This window comes from Struthio camelus, chromosome W (genome assembly GCF_040807025.1).
Source record: "Struthio camelus isolate bStrCam1 chromosome W, bStrCam1.hap1, whole genome shotgun sequence".
Lineage (NCBI taxonomy): Eukaryota > Metazoa > Chordata > Aves > Struthioniformes > Struthionidae > Struthio > Struthio camelus.
The window spans coordinates 12,413,099-12,426,560 of NC_090981.1; the positions used below are offsets into that span (position 1 = coordinate 12,413,099).

General features: G+C 38.8%; 1 protein-coding gene across 3 annotated transcripts in view; it reads left to right on the forward strand.

The window, feature by feature from the left end:
- Positions 1 to 9,747, forward strand: part of LOC104141617 (nuclear cap-binding protein subunit 1) — a 35,604-nt gene extending 25,857 nt beyond the window's left edge. For 2 of the 3 annotated variants that reach the window (XM_068925374.1, XM_068925375.1), the window contains exons 18-23: positions 897 to 990; positions 3,756 to 3,859; positions 4,616 to 4,730; positions 7,427 to 7,564; positions 7,962 to 8,075; positions 9,003 to 9,747. In XM_068925374.1, coding sequence (XP_068781475.1) covers positions 897 to 990; positions 3,756 to 3,859; positions 4,616 to 4,730; positions 7,427 to 7,564; positions 7,962 to 8,075; positions 9,003 to 9,116 — 679 coding nt within the window. In that variant the 3' untranslated portion in view covers positions 9,117 to 9,747. The remainder of the gene's footprint in view (positions 1 to 896; positions 991 to 3,755; positions 3,860 to 4,615; positions 4,731 to 7,426; positions 7,565 to 7,961; positions 8,076 to 9,002) is intronic. The other variant, XM_068925376.1, reaches the window with a different exon arrangement.
- The last annotated feature ends 3,715 nt before the right edge of the window (positions 9,748 to 13,462 follow it).

A 13,462-nucleotide genomic window follows, 5' to 3' on the forward strand; every position in this document is an offset into this window, starting at 1 on the left:
CAAACAAACAAAAAAAACCCAACCCACCACCCAACTTCTTAAATCTACCCAAGTAAAAGAAAATTCATTTCAGAATATTTTGGAGTGCATACCCTTAAAGATGTGCTTTAACTTCTAGAGGATTGACTGCAACTTTTTAAGCAAAATGAGATGAAAATAAGTTATTTTTGATGCTGTTAAACTGTCTCAATATGAGAGAGGTGGTCACGTGTCTTACTGAATTATTTTTTCTATTTACATAGCTTTATATACTTTTCAAATGTACAAGCCTGACTTTTTTTTTCTGCACATGAAAGACTTATAATGACTGTTTATAACAAATGATGGGCACTAGCCTACAGTCAGTAGCATAAGGAGCAGACCTCTACATATTCAGAGCTCTGGTGTTTTCACTGCTGCATTCTAACAATGGTATCCATAAGTTCAAAAAGAGCCACTTAAACTGGGCTGTGAATGTTGATGTAGCAGTCAGCTTAACTCTACTAAAGTAGATGCTTTTGCAGTGTTTCCCTCCCTAGGGTGGGAGATTGAATAATGGTCTATGGTTATGGAAACACACATCAACAGGCAAAGTCCAAGGCACAAAAGGGAGCAAATTTCATTCTGGCTGCATATAGATGAGCACATTGAGCAGCAGAGTTATCTCCTGCATTTAAAAGCATGAGAACTTTAGCCTAGCTTCAGGGAGTAAGTTTGCCACTGAGGCAGAGTTACGTTGCTTTTAGGAGTTGTTGCATCTCTGTAACCTTTTTGACTCGGGATAGTCCTATTTGTCAGGGGCTAGCCTTTCCAGAATTGCTGCAGATTGGCTGAAAGAAAACATTCATCTAAACCACTTACCATGCTTCATTGCCCTGATCCTAACCCCTCTATTGATTACTTATATTTTTTAAAAGGTTTCATGAAGTCTTCAAAGCACTTGCTGAAAGCGATGAGGGGAAACTCCATGTCCTGAGAGTTGTATATGAGGTTTGGAAGAATCACCCACAGGTAAGAGTGGCAATGGTAAATATTTGTTGGAGTTTTCACTCACAGAAAGTCATGTTAAAATAAAAAGCATTACAATTTGCTTTGTTTACTTAAAAGTATTGTCTACTTGTATTTGAAAGAATTGAAGTTGTATTTATTTACTACTGTTAAGTGTCTTAAACCAGACATCAAATTTATTCTCTATTGGTGAGGCTGTTTCATGTAAAGTTTAGTGTGGAAGAACAAAGACTTTCTGACTTTCAGCTTTGTGCTGTGCCATTTGGCTTATAAGAGAATAATTTTTGTTTCAAAATCTGTTTTTCTTCAAAATTTCAATACTAGAACAGCATTTTCATCCTTTATGCTTTGTAAGATGTAGATCTTCTAATACAGAAGTAGCCTAAATTCTTGCAAAAGAGAGAACCTGGGTATTTAGCATTTGTGTGTGTGGTATGTTTTTCATGGTGGTGGTGGTATTGTTTTGTTTTGGTGGTGGTGTTTTACTAGCAGTCACAAACAATAAGTCTCAAAGACCATGTTAGAATCAGTGTTATATGCAGACAGAGCCAATTAGACCTGCCCTTGACAACTGTTCAGAATAGATTTGTCTGTGACGCTGCCATGGTTGAAGTTTGTTCCTGAGTCTGATGAAATAATGTGCTGGAAGAACTATAAAAAATACCTCAATTGTTTAAACCATTCAATTTCTTCACAGCAGTTGTAGCTTCTCCATGTTGTCATTGTTTTATAAATGGAGATCAAGAAGAAACTTGTGCTGAATTTGCCTGCATTAGTTAGTTTGAGTATTTCTCACTGGTGTGTTTGTAATATATGCTATTATGTCTGGAAGTGATCAGTGCCTCTCAGTTGCATGATCCAGACTTCCAGAAGGGATCCCATTGAGTGAGGGAGAATCCTTGCATCTGCTACTGGGCCTAGGGCCCATTTTCTAGGGTTACTAAAGGTTTACTTTTAATACACTTAAAAGTCCGTTTTCTCTAGGTGTCTGAAAGAGAGGTAACATCTTGTAAACATACCTTTTAAAATCAAATAAAGATCAAAAAAGCAGAGATTTAAAGTCCCCTGCCCCCCGTGCCTTGTCTCACATACATTACTCTGGCTCCCCCCCCTTGTCTCGCTGTCTGTCTCTTTCTGTTTCTTTAAAAAAAAAAAAAAATTCCTACCTGAAATACTGACCTTTAAAATTGGGATGGTCACAACTTCAGCTGCTTTCTGGGGGCACTGCTTTCTGTAGCTCTTGCTTAACTGGATCAGAAGAAATTGACATGCATTAATGGAACCCTGATGGCCCTGTTCTCTTACTCTTCATGCCTTGTTTATGCTGCGATGTGACCAAATCAAGGTGCATGTCTCAAACTCAGACCAAACAATCAGAACTGCATTGAAAAAATGTCAGGCAGTGAAGTTAGGAAGGCCCGTTGTGTAACTTGCACGTTGACCTTAAGTTTTCCTTCCTTCCATGTATCTCAGTTCAGTTTTTCATTTCTGATCAAGTGTTTTCCTCTTCCATGGTACCCTAGCCTCACTAGCACACAGAATAGATGGTGCCCAGACAGCTGGGCACCTGCCTGGTGTCTTTGTTTTCATCCAGTTAGCCCTGCCTCAGTTGATGTGATCTAAAGCCTACCATATAAATGGGAACACATCTTTTAAGTTGATTTAGTTTATCAGCAGGATTTGTGAGGTACCCAGTGCTAATGAGCAATCTCTGCCATAGATGGAGATTTAGCAATGAGAGTCAGTAATCTCTGGAACAATTTACGAAGGGAAACTTTAACATCAAGATTGAATGTTTTCACAAATTCCTAGGTCTGTGTTATATGAAGGCTCAAACTAGGTAATCTGGGTAATGCTAGAAAGAGTCTTTTAAAACAAATGCATATAGGAAGCTATCTTGGGAGTTTAGAGATTAGTCCTGAGTTCTCCATGATTCATTCCATTAACTTAGTTTTCTCCCTTAAAAAGAGCTTTGTTACACTTGCCCATTTGAGAATGTGTGGTTATAAGAATAAAATTGTTGCAATTTGAGTTTCTCAGGTATTGTGGTATGGAGCACATGAATATAGGTCTTTTCTTTTGAATGGCATATAGCTGCTCTAATCATGAGATCCTTTTTGCATTTCCCTGCTAGATTTTCCCATAGATCTCATCACGGCAGGGTCCTGTAGTAAATACTTCAATATAGAGTGCTGGTTCCATTCTAAAATGAAGAGGTCCTGCGGGAAAGAGTATATGGTTGCAGTTGGAGATTCTTGCAGTCCAAAGAGAGTAGGCTAGCAGTTGCTGTTATTCTATGGTTATGTAATGGGGACATGTTCTGATTGAATACTCCAGTGTAAAATGTTAAGACTTGCTTCTCTGATGTCTCTTCTCAAAACTTGTTTCTTGTATTTTTGCTCTTGGGAATAGCAGAAATATTCATTGAATAAAGAGTTACTAATCGCTCTCATGAGGAGTAAAGAAGGGTTGTTAAAATGTGAATGCACACTTGGCATGATTGATACAGCTCCCCTAGTCTGAGCAGTTTTAGGCTAAGCAAATCAGATGTCTGCTTTAAGCAGTGCTAGATTCCTAAAGCGTTTGAAATCGCCCATTAGTTTGACTAATGTATCTACAAAGTTGCATCAGGCCAAACTTGACTAACAGCCAGTGATGGGTTGTATATCTTAGCCCACAGTAATTTCACAGACTTCGTGTTACAGCAGGTAAGCTTGACCATTTCTTGTTGCGGTAGGAATGACCATCTTGTCTTTTCCAAAATGTAGATGATTGCTGTGCTTGTGGACAAGATGATTCGAACACAGATTGTTGATTGTGCTGCAGTAGCCAACTGGATCTTCTCTTCAGAACTTGCACATGATTTTACTAGGTAACAAGTGTTGTGTCTTCAGTTGTTTTTTGTCTGTGCATTTTTATTTTAAATGGTTAGAATCCAATTTTTTAAACTTCTAATAAAGCAAAGTAATGAAAATTAAAAACTACAATTAAGCTCTACATAAACTTGTGTTGCTTCCCCAAAACAAACTTTAGTATTTTCCTCTGAGCTGCAGTATGAATTTATATGGCATGTAAAAAGCTATGTTAGCAAGATTCTTGTAAGTAGCCTGTAAGTATACCAAAGTGGAAGGAGACGCTCTAGGACCACTTTGCAAACCATTCCTGGACAAGAACTGTTAACCCTGTTGTATAGCTGCTAGCCTAATGGAGTCTTGGCTTGCACCTAGCGCATGTATCTTGCACTACCCTCAGATATATTTCTTATTGAAAGTGGGAGAAATGCTCAAACAAATAAATTTGATGCTAGTAGTGTTGTAGAATGATTCTGAAATAAATCACTGGTTTGGTAATTCAGTAAGAAGTGAGTGTTATGCTTTCTTAATATTGAATGTTTGCTCATTCCAGTAGATGTCCTAGGTAATAATGAGGAAATGTTGTAAATTTCCCCCAGATCAGTATTGTGCACTTTTATAATTATTTATTAGCTTAACTTATTCTGTAGCAATAGAAAGTTGCACTGTTTCTAATGGTTTGAATAAGAAGAGTTGAGAGAGTTATATAGCAGACCTGTGCTTTTTCTGTCATGGAACAGTGTGATTTACTGTTTTGAGTCCTGCATCTTTCCTAGGTTCTATGTCTGGGAAATCTTACATTCCACAATTCGTAAAATGAACAAGCATGTACTGAAGATTCACAGAGAACTGGAGGAGACTAAGGCAAGATTGGCAAGACAGCATAAAAGAGTAATTTGTTTTTTTTCTGTTGTGTTGGTGTAGTGGTGTTGTGGTGTTGTTTTTTATTATTATATTTGAAGCTAAGTAACCTACATGCTGTCAAATTTAAAACTGGCACACAGTTGGTTCTGGGTGAGGCTGATTAAAAATAGTCAGGAGGCATATCTGCAAGTGTGTTGCCATCTCTACTACTAGGACACTAAAGTTGACGCATTCTTTGTATGCTTTTCTAAAGACTGTTACAGCCTGAGAATTCAATGAAGTCTTTGAAAGTGTTTATATGCACTTGCTCCATTCAAGGGTTTTTTTGTAAGTTTCTGTTTCAGTATGAGCTTGTCTTTCACTCTCTTCTTTTAATCTTGGTTCCTGTTACATTATTGGGTAGCAATAGGAATGGTCAGAAATTCATACTCAAGTTTACTATAGGTTCTGTTAGCCCCTTTCAGAGAACGGTCTTGTAAGTAGACATTTAGGACCTCATATCTCGTGTGGAGAAGCATGTGGAAACAGCCACCTGTTCATTAAGTGGAGATAGCTGTCACTGTTCTTCTGACAGATGCTACTGGATATTGACAATTGCATCTGCCTCTTGCTTCTCTTGGATTTTATTTTCAAATGTCTTTGCATGACCTGGACTACTATATACAGTGAGATGACTATCAAATGTTTTTAGACACGTTGTGTGGGCTCTGAAGTCCCAAGTGACAGTAGAAACTTATTATTCCTGGACAAGCAGTTGGGTTACTGAGATTCTGTACTGCACTTTGGAAGAGAAGGTGCTTTCTGTGCCTTCCCCATCTCAGTGTTTTATGGCACCAAGTACTCTGAATGTCCCTAGCCAGCCACTCCAGTCTAATTAGTCCCTTGTTTAATTCATTTTTGGACCCAAGACAGCTTGGCTGGCTGTAGTACTTAATCCTGATTATAGAATAAAGCCAGTTTCTTGACAGGAGAGTATTTCCTTGTTCATATATGGTCTTCCAGTATAATTACCTGCACAAAACACTAAGCTAGTTCTAAATCTTTGGTCTAAGTTAATGTCAGAATTTGGCATAACATGGAACACATGCAGGATCCTGCAAAAATTGCCACCAGTACAAGTCATTTCCTATGAGTCTCAGCTAGGAGGTCACTAGGAACTTGCAATTTGCTGATGTTGGGTCATTCCAGCTCTTCCAGCTTTTTCTTGTTCATTCCCAGCAGCAGCAAACCAGCAATTAATAAATGTTTGTGAGTATCAAAGAGCTATTCATTTTTTTTTTTTAAACTGTGAGGCAGAGCTTCTCTGGTATCTTTCAACAGATATGCCTGTTTCTTGTTTCTGTACTGTCTCTTAGCTGCAGCTCTCTTGAGTACCGAGTGTTTCAAAGGGCAGTGTTATGCCATGAAGTAACTTCTGTAAGCAAAATATGTGAAATATGAGTAGTTCTGGAAGCAGATGCTTTACTGGATTGCAGCTCCTCGTTCAGGATGTAAAATGCCAAATTTTGATGGTCCCAGTGCTAAGTGGACTTGGCATATTGTGGGATGAGGCTAAGGCTTACCTGCCTGCTCTTGGGGGAGTTAACATAGTGTCTGCTGGTCCTTGAACCTAGGAAACAGTGGGGGGGGGGGATGATCCTGTGGAGAGGAAAATGTCAAACTCAATTGCTCCAACAAGCCCTTCACCTTTAAGTGTTGTAGTGATTCACAGCTGTCAGAGTATCTTTCAAGTTACTAGTATGCATTCAAAAATATAAAATACAAGTGTGATTTGTATGCAGTAGGTGAGTTAGCACATGGCCTTATTTTTGTCATAAGTTTTACATGCTCTTTTTACAAATATTTGATGTTTATAGCTGTTAATTTATGGATATTCTTGCAGAGAAACAATTTTGTGAAACTGAAGCAATATCTGTAATTGAATATGTTGAATATGTATTAATCCACCAGACTCTCCCTTTCCTGCTATATCTCATTTAATCTTTTGTAGGACTTTCCTTATCCAGTTATTAGATAGCAGATTTGATGCAATGTACCCTTTTTTAAAGGCAAACTAGCATGGTATTTTCATGGTTATGAGGTTGGCTACCTTTCTGTCCCCTCTTAGTTGGAGAGCATGCCCTTAGGTCTGATATGTAAAGTCTTTCCACTTGAACACCCTGGGCTCCAGTCTCCTTTCTTCTATCTATGCTAACCCACCAGATTCATCTGAGTTCTAGCACAAAACGTCTTTGTCTTTGACGGTCCTGTGATTTCAGAAAGGTTCTTGAGTGAAATTAGATTCCTGTAACAGTGTCTAGACAAGCTTTAAAAAAGGTCTGCCACAGATGTGTTACTGAGCTGCTAGTTGTCTGCTGATGATAGTCAGCAAGCCTATCATCTTGTTGTGGCTCCACTAAATAATGATCTTGTAAGTCTTTAAACCTGCTACAGTTCTTCTGGGTCTTTTTTTTTGTTTCCAGGCCTTTCCCATCCTGGCATTGTCGCAAGTTGATACAGCTTAAGCCTCTCATTCTCCTTCCTTCCAAATTTCCTTCTTGCACTGTATTTATAAAATAGGCATCCCTCAACATATAGCATTTGAAAGGCCACAGAGCAGCTTCAGTTGTGCTATGGACTTTGTGTTTGGTCAATCAAGGGACCTGTTTATTGTTCCAATGGATACTAGCAGGATTCACGGGTAGCCATGTTTCCAGTTAGTTGTGTATTGTTTTTGCTTACAGAGAGACAGTGATGACGATGATGATGACCGAAGTAGTGATAGGGAAGATGGACCGCTAGAAGAGCAGATAGAACGCTTGCAGGAGAAAGTAGAGTCAGCCCAGAGTGAACAGAAGAATCTCTTCCTTGTTATATTCCAGGTAATTATGCGTGATGTCTTTGCAGCATCATTTGTGTCTTGGTCGTGTTCTTGAGGTGAGGACATGGGAAGGGGTAGATGGGCTTATTGTGGATAAAAATCAATCTGAATGATTCTACAAAGAATTGTCTGACTCCCCTAAACAGGATTTGTTCAGCATCAAGAGCTTAAGCAGAGGAGTGTTTTTGATAGCATGTGGTTTCCTAAACAAGCGAAAGGTAACTTGAATATAAGTAGTTAATGCACTTAGAAGACACTAAGTGAAGTGTTCATTCTGATATTGCTGTTCAAAGCTTCTGTCTGTCAAATGTCCCATGGATTATCTCAAGTGAGGTTAGTAACCTGTTCTCATCTGACAAGATTTGTTGAACCAATATTCTATTTGTGTTCTTCTGCAGCGTTTCATTATGTTGTTAACTGAGCACTTAGCGCGCTGTGAAACTGGTGGGATTGATGTATTTACGCCTTGGTACAAGAGCTGTATAGAGAGGTTGCAGCAAATCTTCCTACAGGTAAGTTTTACTTCTTAGTTTGGAAGGCTTTGGACAGCTGCTGGAAAGAAAAGCTTACATGATTTGAGAGCTGAACTTGGTCACTTATTCTTATCAGCTCCATTACAACAGACATAGCTGGCATCACCAGTCTTCTCCAGGGTCTAGTGTGAGTTTTGGCTGTGTCTGTCTCTGGTTTTGACCCCATTTTTACTACAGACTTGCTAAGTGACTGGAGGGTGAGCTCCTACACTGTGAATATAGTGCAACAAAATATTGAGACATGATTGTAAATGTAGCAGAGTTTCTCTTACCATATTTTACAGTAAGGTAGAGTCTTGAGAAAACAAGTACACCAGAACAGATGCCTAATAAATAAGTGGATAAAAATGTTTTAAATGTATGCATCTGCTTAAAAGGAATAGCTATTTTAAAATATAGTTTGGAACTCTTGGCTCTGTTAAATCTGGTAACAGGTGTAAAAAGCCAGTTAAGTGACTGGCTGAAAGCAAAGGCAGAGTAATGTAAAGTTATTCCTGTTTACATGAACATAAATTGTGTTAGAGGATGGGAGGCTGCATGGGCTTAATGGTGTAATTCCCCCTATGGGTTAGTCTCTTCCCTGATCATAAAAATGACTTAATGCTAAAGCAAATGTCATGAGTCTCCTGGTATATCTGTGTAGTTGCCTCTGTGCATGGGGGGCCTACACACTATTCAGGATCAGGATTAGTATTGAGTAGCTACAGGGAATCCAGTACTTCTCAAAACAGGATTTCAATGCACACTTCATTCTTGCAGTTGATTGATAGTGGCTAATGTGTTGTGGAAATTAGATGTGCTTGTTAGTTCTAGTGACAAGATCTGTGATACTTGCACTCACTCTTCTGCCTCTTCTTTTGTATGAAGATGAATGAGAACAACAAAGGTTTATCTTTTTATCTGCAGCATCACCAGATAATTCAGCAGTACATGGTGACCCTGGAGAACCTCCTGTTTACAGCTGAACTGGACCATCACATACTGGCTGTGTTTCAGCAATTTTGTGCTCTGCAGGCTTGAGGATTTTTCACATGTGCAGTCTTGTCTGCAGGACTTAAACCTATATATATATATATATATATATATTTTTTTTTTTTTAAATGAGGAAAGCTTGACATGGAGAAAGAGGGAACTTCTAAATTCAGAACAGCTTTCATGTGTTCCTATAGAAAATAATTCATATCTGTAACCAATAGTAACTGTTTTAGCATGAGAAGTCTTATTAGTTACAACTGATAGAGCATTGGCATGGAATAATGTATGAACTCTCTTAATTTGTCCTTTAATTTGATTTGAATCTTCACTTCATGATAGCATTTTTGCTTCTTCCCTCTGTCATTTATATGAAAATAACAAATAGGTCAAAAAAATTATAAATTGGTTACTTCTGCCTGTTTGTTAAAGCAAACGAATCGCAGAAATGTGAAATGGGACATAATGTTCTGTGGATGTGGCAGAAACATATCTCTTTAGTGAGCAATTTGATAAGATCTTGGTAGTATGGCATAAGAAAAGCATCTTAATTCTGGACGTGTGAAACACTGAGACCTTTCAAAATAGTCTAGAGCATGTTGGTTTGTCTACCAAACTGACTAGATGATCACAATTTGAAAGAACATGGTTGAAATATAATTGAAATTCATTTTTTAAATGTATTGTATGGTGTATTATTACAGTAACTGCAAACAGCCAGTAGAGGAATTTCATGAATAATTTTTGAAAACTGATTCTTGATTGTGGATAAAACAAGTGCCCATCTCCTGTGGCTCAGTAGCAACTGCTCAATGTCAGTTGAATCTACCTGCCTTTTGCTTACTTTTTAATCTTTAAAATGTGAAGTCAGTGTGTGGGTTCCACACTTTCAGATAGCATTTTAGAGCTGAATTAGGTGGGACTTTGCAGCAAACTTAGATTAAGGACATGCACAACCTGGAAATGGAGTAGCCTTATCTTTTGATATTGTTTAATAAGTTTGAGTTATGCAAATACCAGCCACTTTAGAGCTTATGCAAGTAATGTTATCAGGGCAAGCAATAAGAAAGGCAGAGTGGAGGCATTGTGCTCAGTTCTCTGTCTGCAGTAATGCTGTTTACAGTCTTTGTTTGACAGGTAAGTGTTTGAGAAAGTTCATACCCAGTGCTACTCAGTATTTAACCTAGAAAATGGTGAGCTTTGAAGGATTTTGTTCTACAGGTTATTTTTGTGGGGGTCTGTTTTGGTTTTGGGGAGTAGTTTTTTTGGGGGGTAAGTTTTGGGTTTTTTTGTGTGTGTGGTGTATGTGGTTTTTATCAGTCATGCACAGACACTTGCTTCAGATTTTTCTGTTAATGTTCTTCAGTAGTCAACTACCCTATTTTTCTTTAGAAGCATTTTGTACTGTACAGAGGTGTGAATTGGGATCATAGCCTTTGATTTCCGGTGGGCCTGACCAATAAGGGACTTTCTCACTTTTTCATTAATGGAGGGGATCTCATTGAGTTTAAACTTAATTTCTGTAAAACTGAGAATGCAATGAAACTTACAGATGTGTAACTTCTCAGAGCTTTTCATCTAGTAGACAAATGATACTGCTGGGGATATAAACAAGCATGGACAGCATAGTCCTAATCACATGATTTTAAAACCAAATTACAGAGCCTTAAAAAAAAAAAACTTCCATGATGATGATCGTGGGCTTTAATTATGGCACTTCCCAGCAGAGTTAGGAAACCTCTTTACAGGTACAGTGGCATACACCTAACCTGATTGGGGAACTGGATGGAGTCTGCAGAGAAGAGAACAGAGATGTTTGCACAGTGATACAAGCAGCCTGGTAACTAGCCAGACAAACTTGGAACTGTTGCAGCATGGGGTGTTGGATAGTGTAAAGATACTGGAAAAAATGTGGTGTGATTGTCTGTAATAGTGCATTTTCTCTGGGAAATAAAAGAAGGTGAAGCAGGATACCATTAGGAGTGTCTGTGCCAACTGCTTTTCATGGCCATTTGAAGTAAAGCAGTTGTTGTAGAGTTATTCTGATAACTGCAGTCTGATTTGGACCAGTTTAATTTCCCCTGTACAACAGTTAATCGGTATGTTGGCTCATTGGCTAACCCACAAGCCTTTGTCCTTGTGTCATGATCTACTCTAACAGGCTTCCCCTGCTCTGCATGTCCAGGTGATGCTGGCATCTGTGCTGCCAGGCTGTAAGAAAGAGTGCTGACATAGAAACTCACCCTTCATCTGCCACCATCTGCTCTGTGGGCTGTGCTGCTCCAGGACTGCAGTAGGCAAGGTCAGAGTGGACCAGTTGTGGCACTTGCTGAGGGATGACAGCGGAGGATAACTGCAGCCGCTCCTACAAGTAAGCAATCGGGTAGCCAATGCACAGAACTGGTTCCTGCCCTGAGCTGCAGTTAAGAAGAGGTTCTGGGCCCAAGACAAGTACTACCTTATCATAGGGTCCTGGGACCCTAAAAGGGCTATATTCAAAGGCACTACCAAGAACTAGCACCTGCCTTTCAGTTCCACACACCACTTCTTAGGTGTTCTTTAACTGGTAATGAGATAACAGATAAAGAACAGTCAAAACACAAGTAAAATGAATCTACTTTGATACAAAATATCATTAAAAAGATGTCCTGTTTTTTATTTTCACTAAGTAACACTACATCTTCTCATATGTTAATTCATGGTCACATACAGTACATGTCTTTGTATGTGTATCTTGCTTCTCTGAGAATGAGTTTTGATTTGTCTTGCAGAAGCTAATTTTTCCTTGTTCACGTTATCTTAATGGACAAGAACTACATGGATGTGAACTTTCATATGAAAGGCCCTTCAGTCTGTTTTCCCCTATTTGTTTAAAAAGTTATTCAAGTGTATTTAAGCTGGTTAGTTGGAGGTATGAGGAGAAAGCGAAGAAAGGAACTTGGCAAAATACTTTACTGCAAGCCAGGAGCACCTCCTGAAGTCTCTGAAGTAGATATGGCAAGAGAAACCCAACATGCCATTCTAGTATAGTAAAAGCTCTTAATGCTTCCATTAAGCTCTCATCACCTGCATGGCTTCATAGGTGTGTGTGTGTGTGTTTGTTTTTGTGGTGTGTTTTTTTTTTTTACTTTTATAGAATAATTCAAATACTTAAAGTATGGAGAGCTCATATTTTGACTATGATACAACTGCTTCCATTTACCTCAACCCTTTCATGTTATGCAGGGGTGGGAGACAGAAATGGGAACCATCCATTTCAACAGTGAGCTCTTAATTTGAGTCATATCTTATCTGCACTGTAAGTCTCCGAGTCCCTGCAGCCTTCCTACTGCAATTATTTTCCACTGACCAAGAGGAAGTACTTCTCATTCATTTCTGAGTATTCATCACAAATGGTTCAAAGCTCTTTGCGAACTTCAGGCCAAATCTTGTGAGTTCCTACCCCAGCAGTACCAGTGAAATCATAGTAGGTCCTCAACTGAGTATAGACAGGAGGTTGAGAGGGACATGTTTTCCTTTTACTATGTACTGTACTTGCTGCCTGTGTAAAAGATACTATAATGACATTTTGAGCTAAGTCATTCAGGTTGCATTTCTCTGGGCATGTTAGGGCCTGAACTTGTGCTTGAGCCCAACTCTGCAGTCTTCAGCTGACATGTAGTCTGTGCAGGAGTCTGGTGTGAACCCTCTAGTGTTCAAAGCACTAGATGCTCAGGTAGAAGTGACTTGCTCAGACCCAGGTTATGCCTCCTCCACACAGTACAGGTGCAACTGGCTTGAGCCTTTTTGCTCTGTAAATTCAAACTCAAGCATTGGTGCTAGGGACTGTACAACTGTCGCCAAATGTAAGCCACAGCTCTCAGGGGGGAAAACAAATATGCAGTCTCTTCAAACAACTAGGCTGCTCAGGTAGGATCTTTTTTCACATTGAATACTCACTAAAATATTCAATTGATTTGCTTGGAAAAATAAAAATGACAACCACTAAAAACAGCAAGTAAGAATATGGTAAACAGAGTAGGGAAAGATATTTTCTATCTTCAGATACAGCGACTCCAACCAAGTCACTGCATATGTGTAATAGCAGAATTAATTCCTTACACAGAACATATGTTCTCAGAGTCCAGAAGAATGATCTCCTAGGCAACTTGGAGCATACTGAGGAATAACAAGAAAAAGAAAGATAATGAAGTGTCATAATTCACTTCAGTCACTCAAGAAATGATCTTGATAGTTTCTGTGTGGTCCTACTAAAGCTTTTATTTTCTAATAATGTTAATTAGGTGTGGAAACAAACCTAATAGAGCTGGATCCCACTCTAGCTGCTGCAGTACTTAAATCGTAACCATTTATCCTTAACACTTATTAATCTATTTCATCTTCTCTCTGTTGTC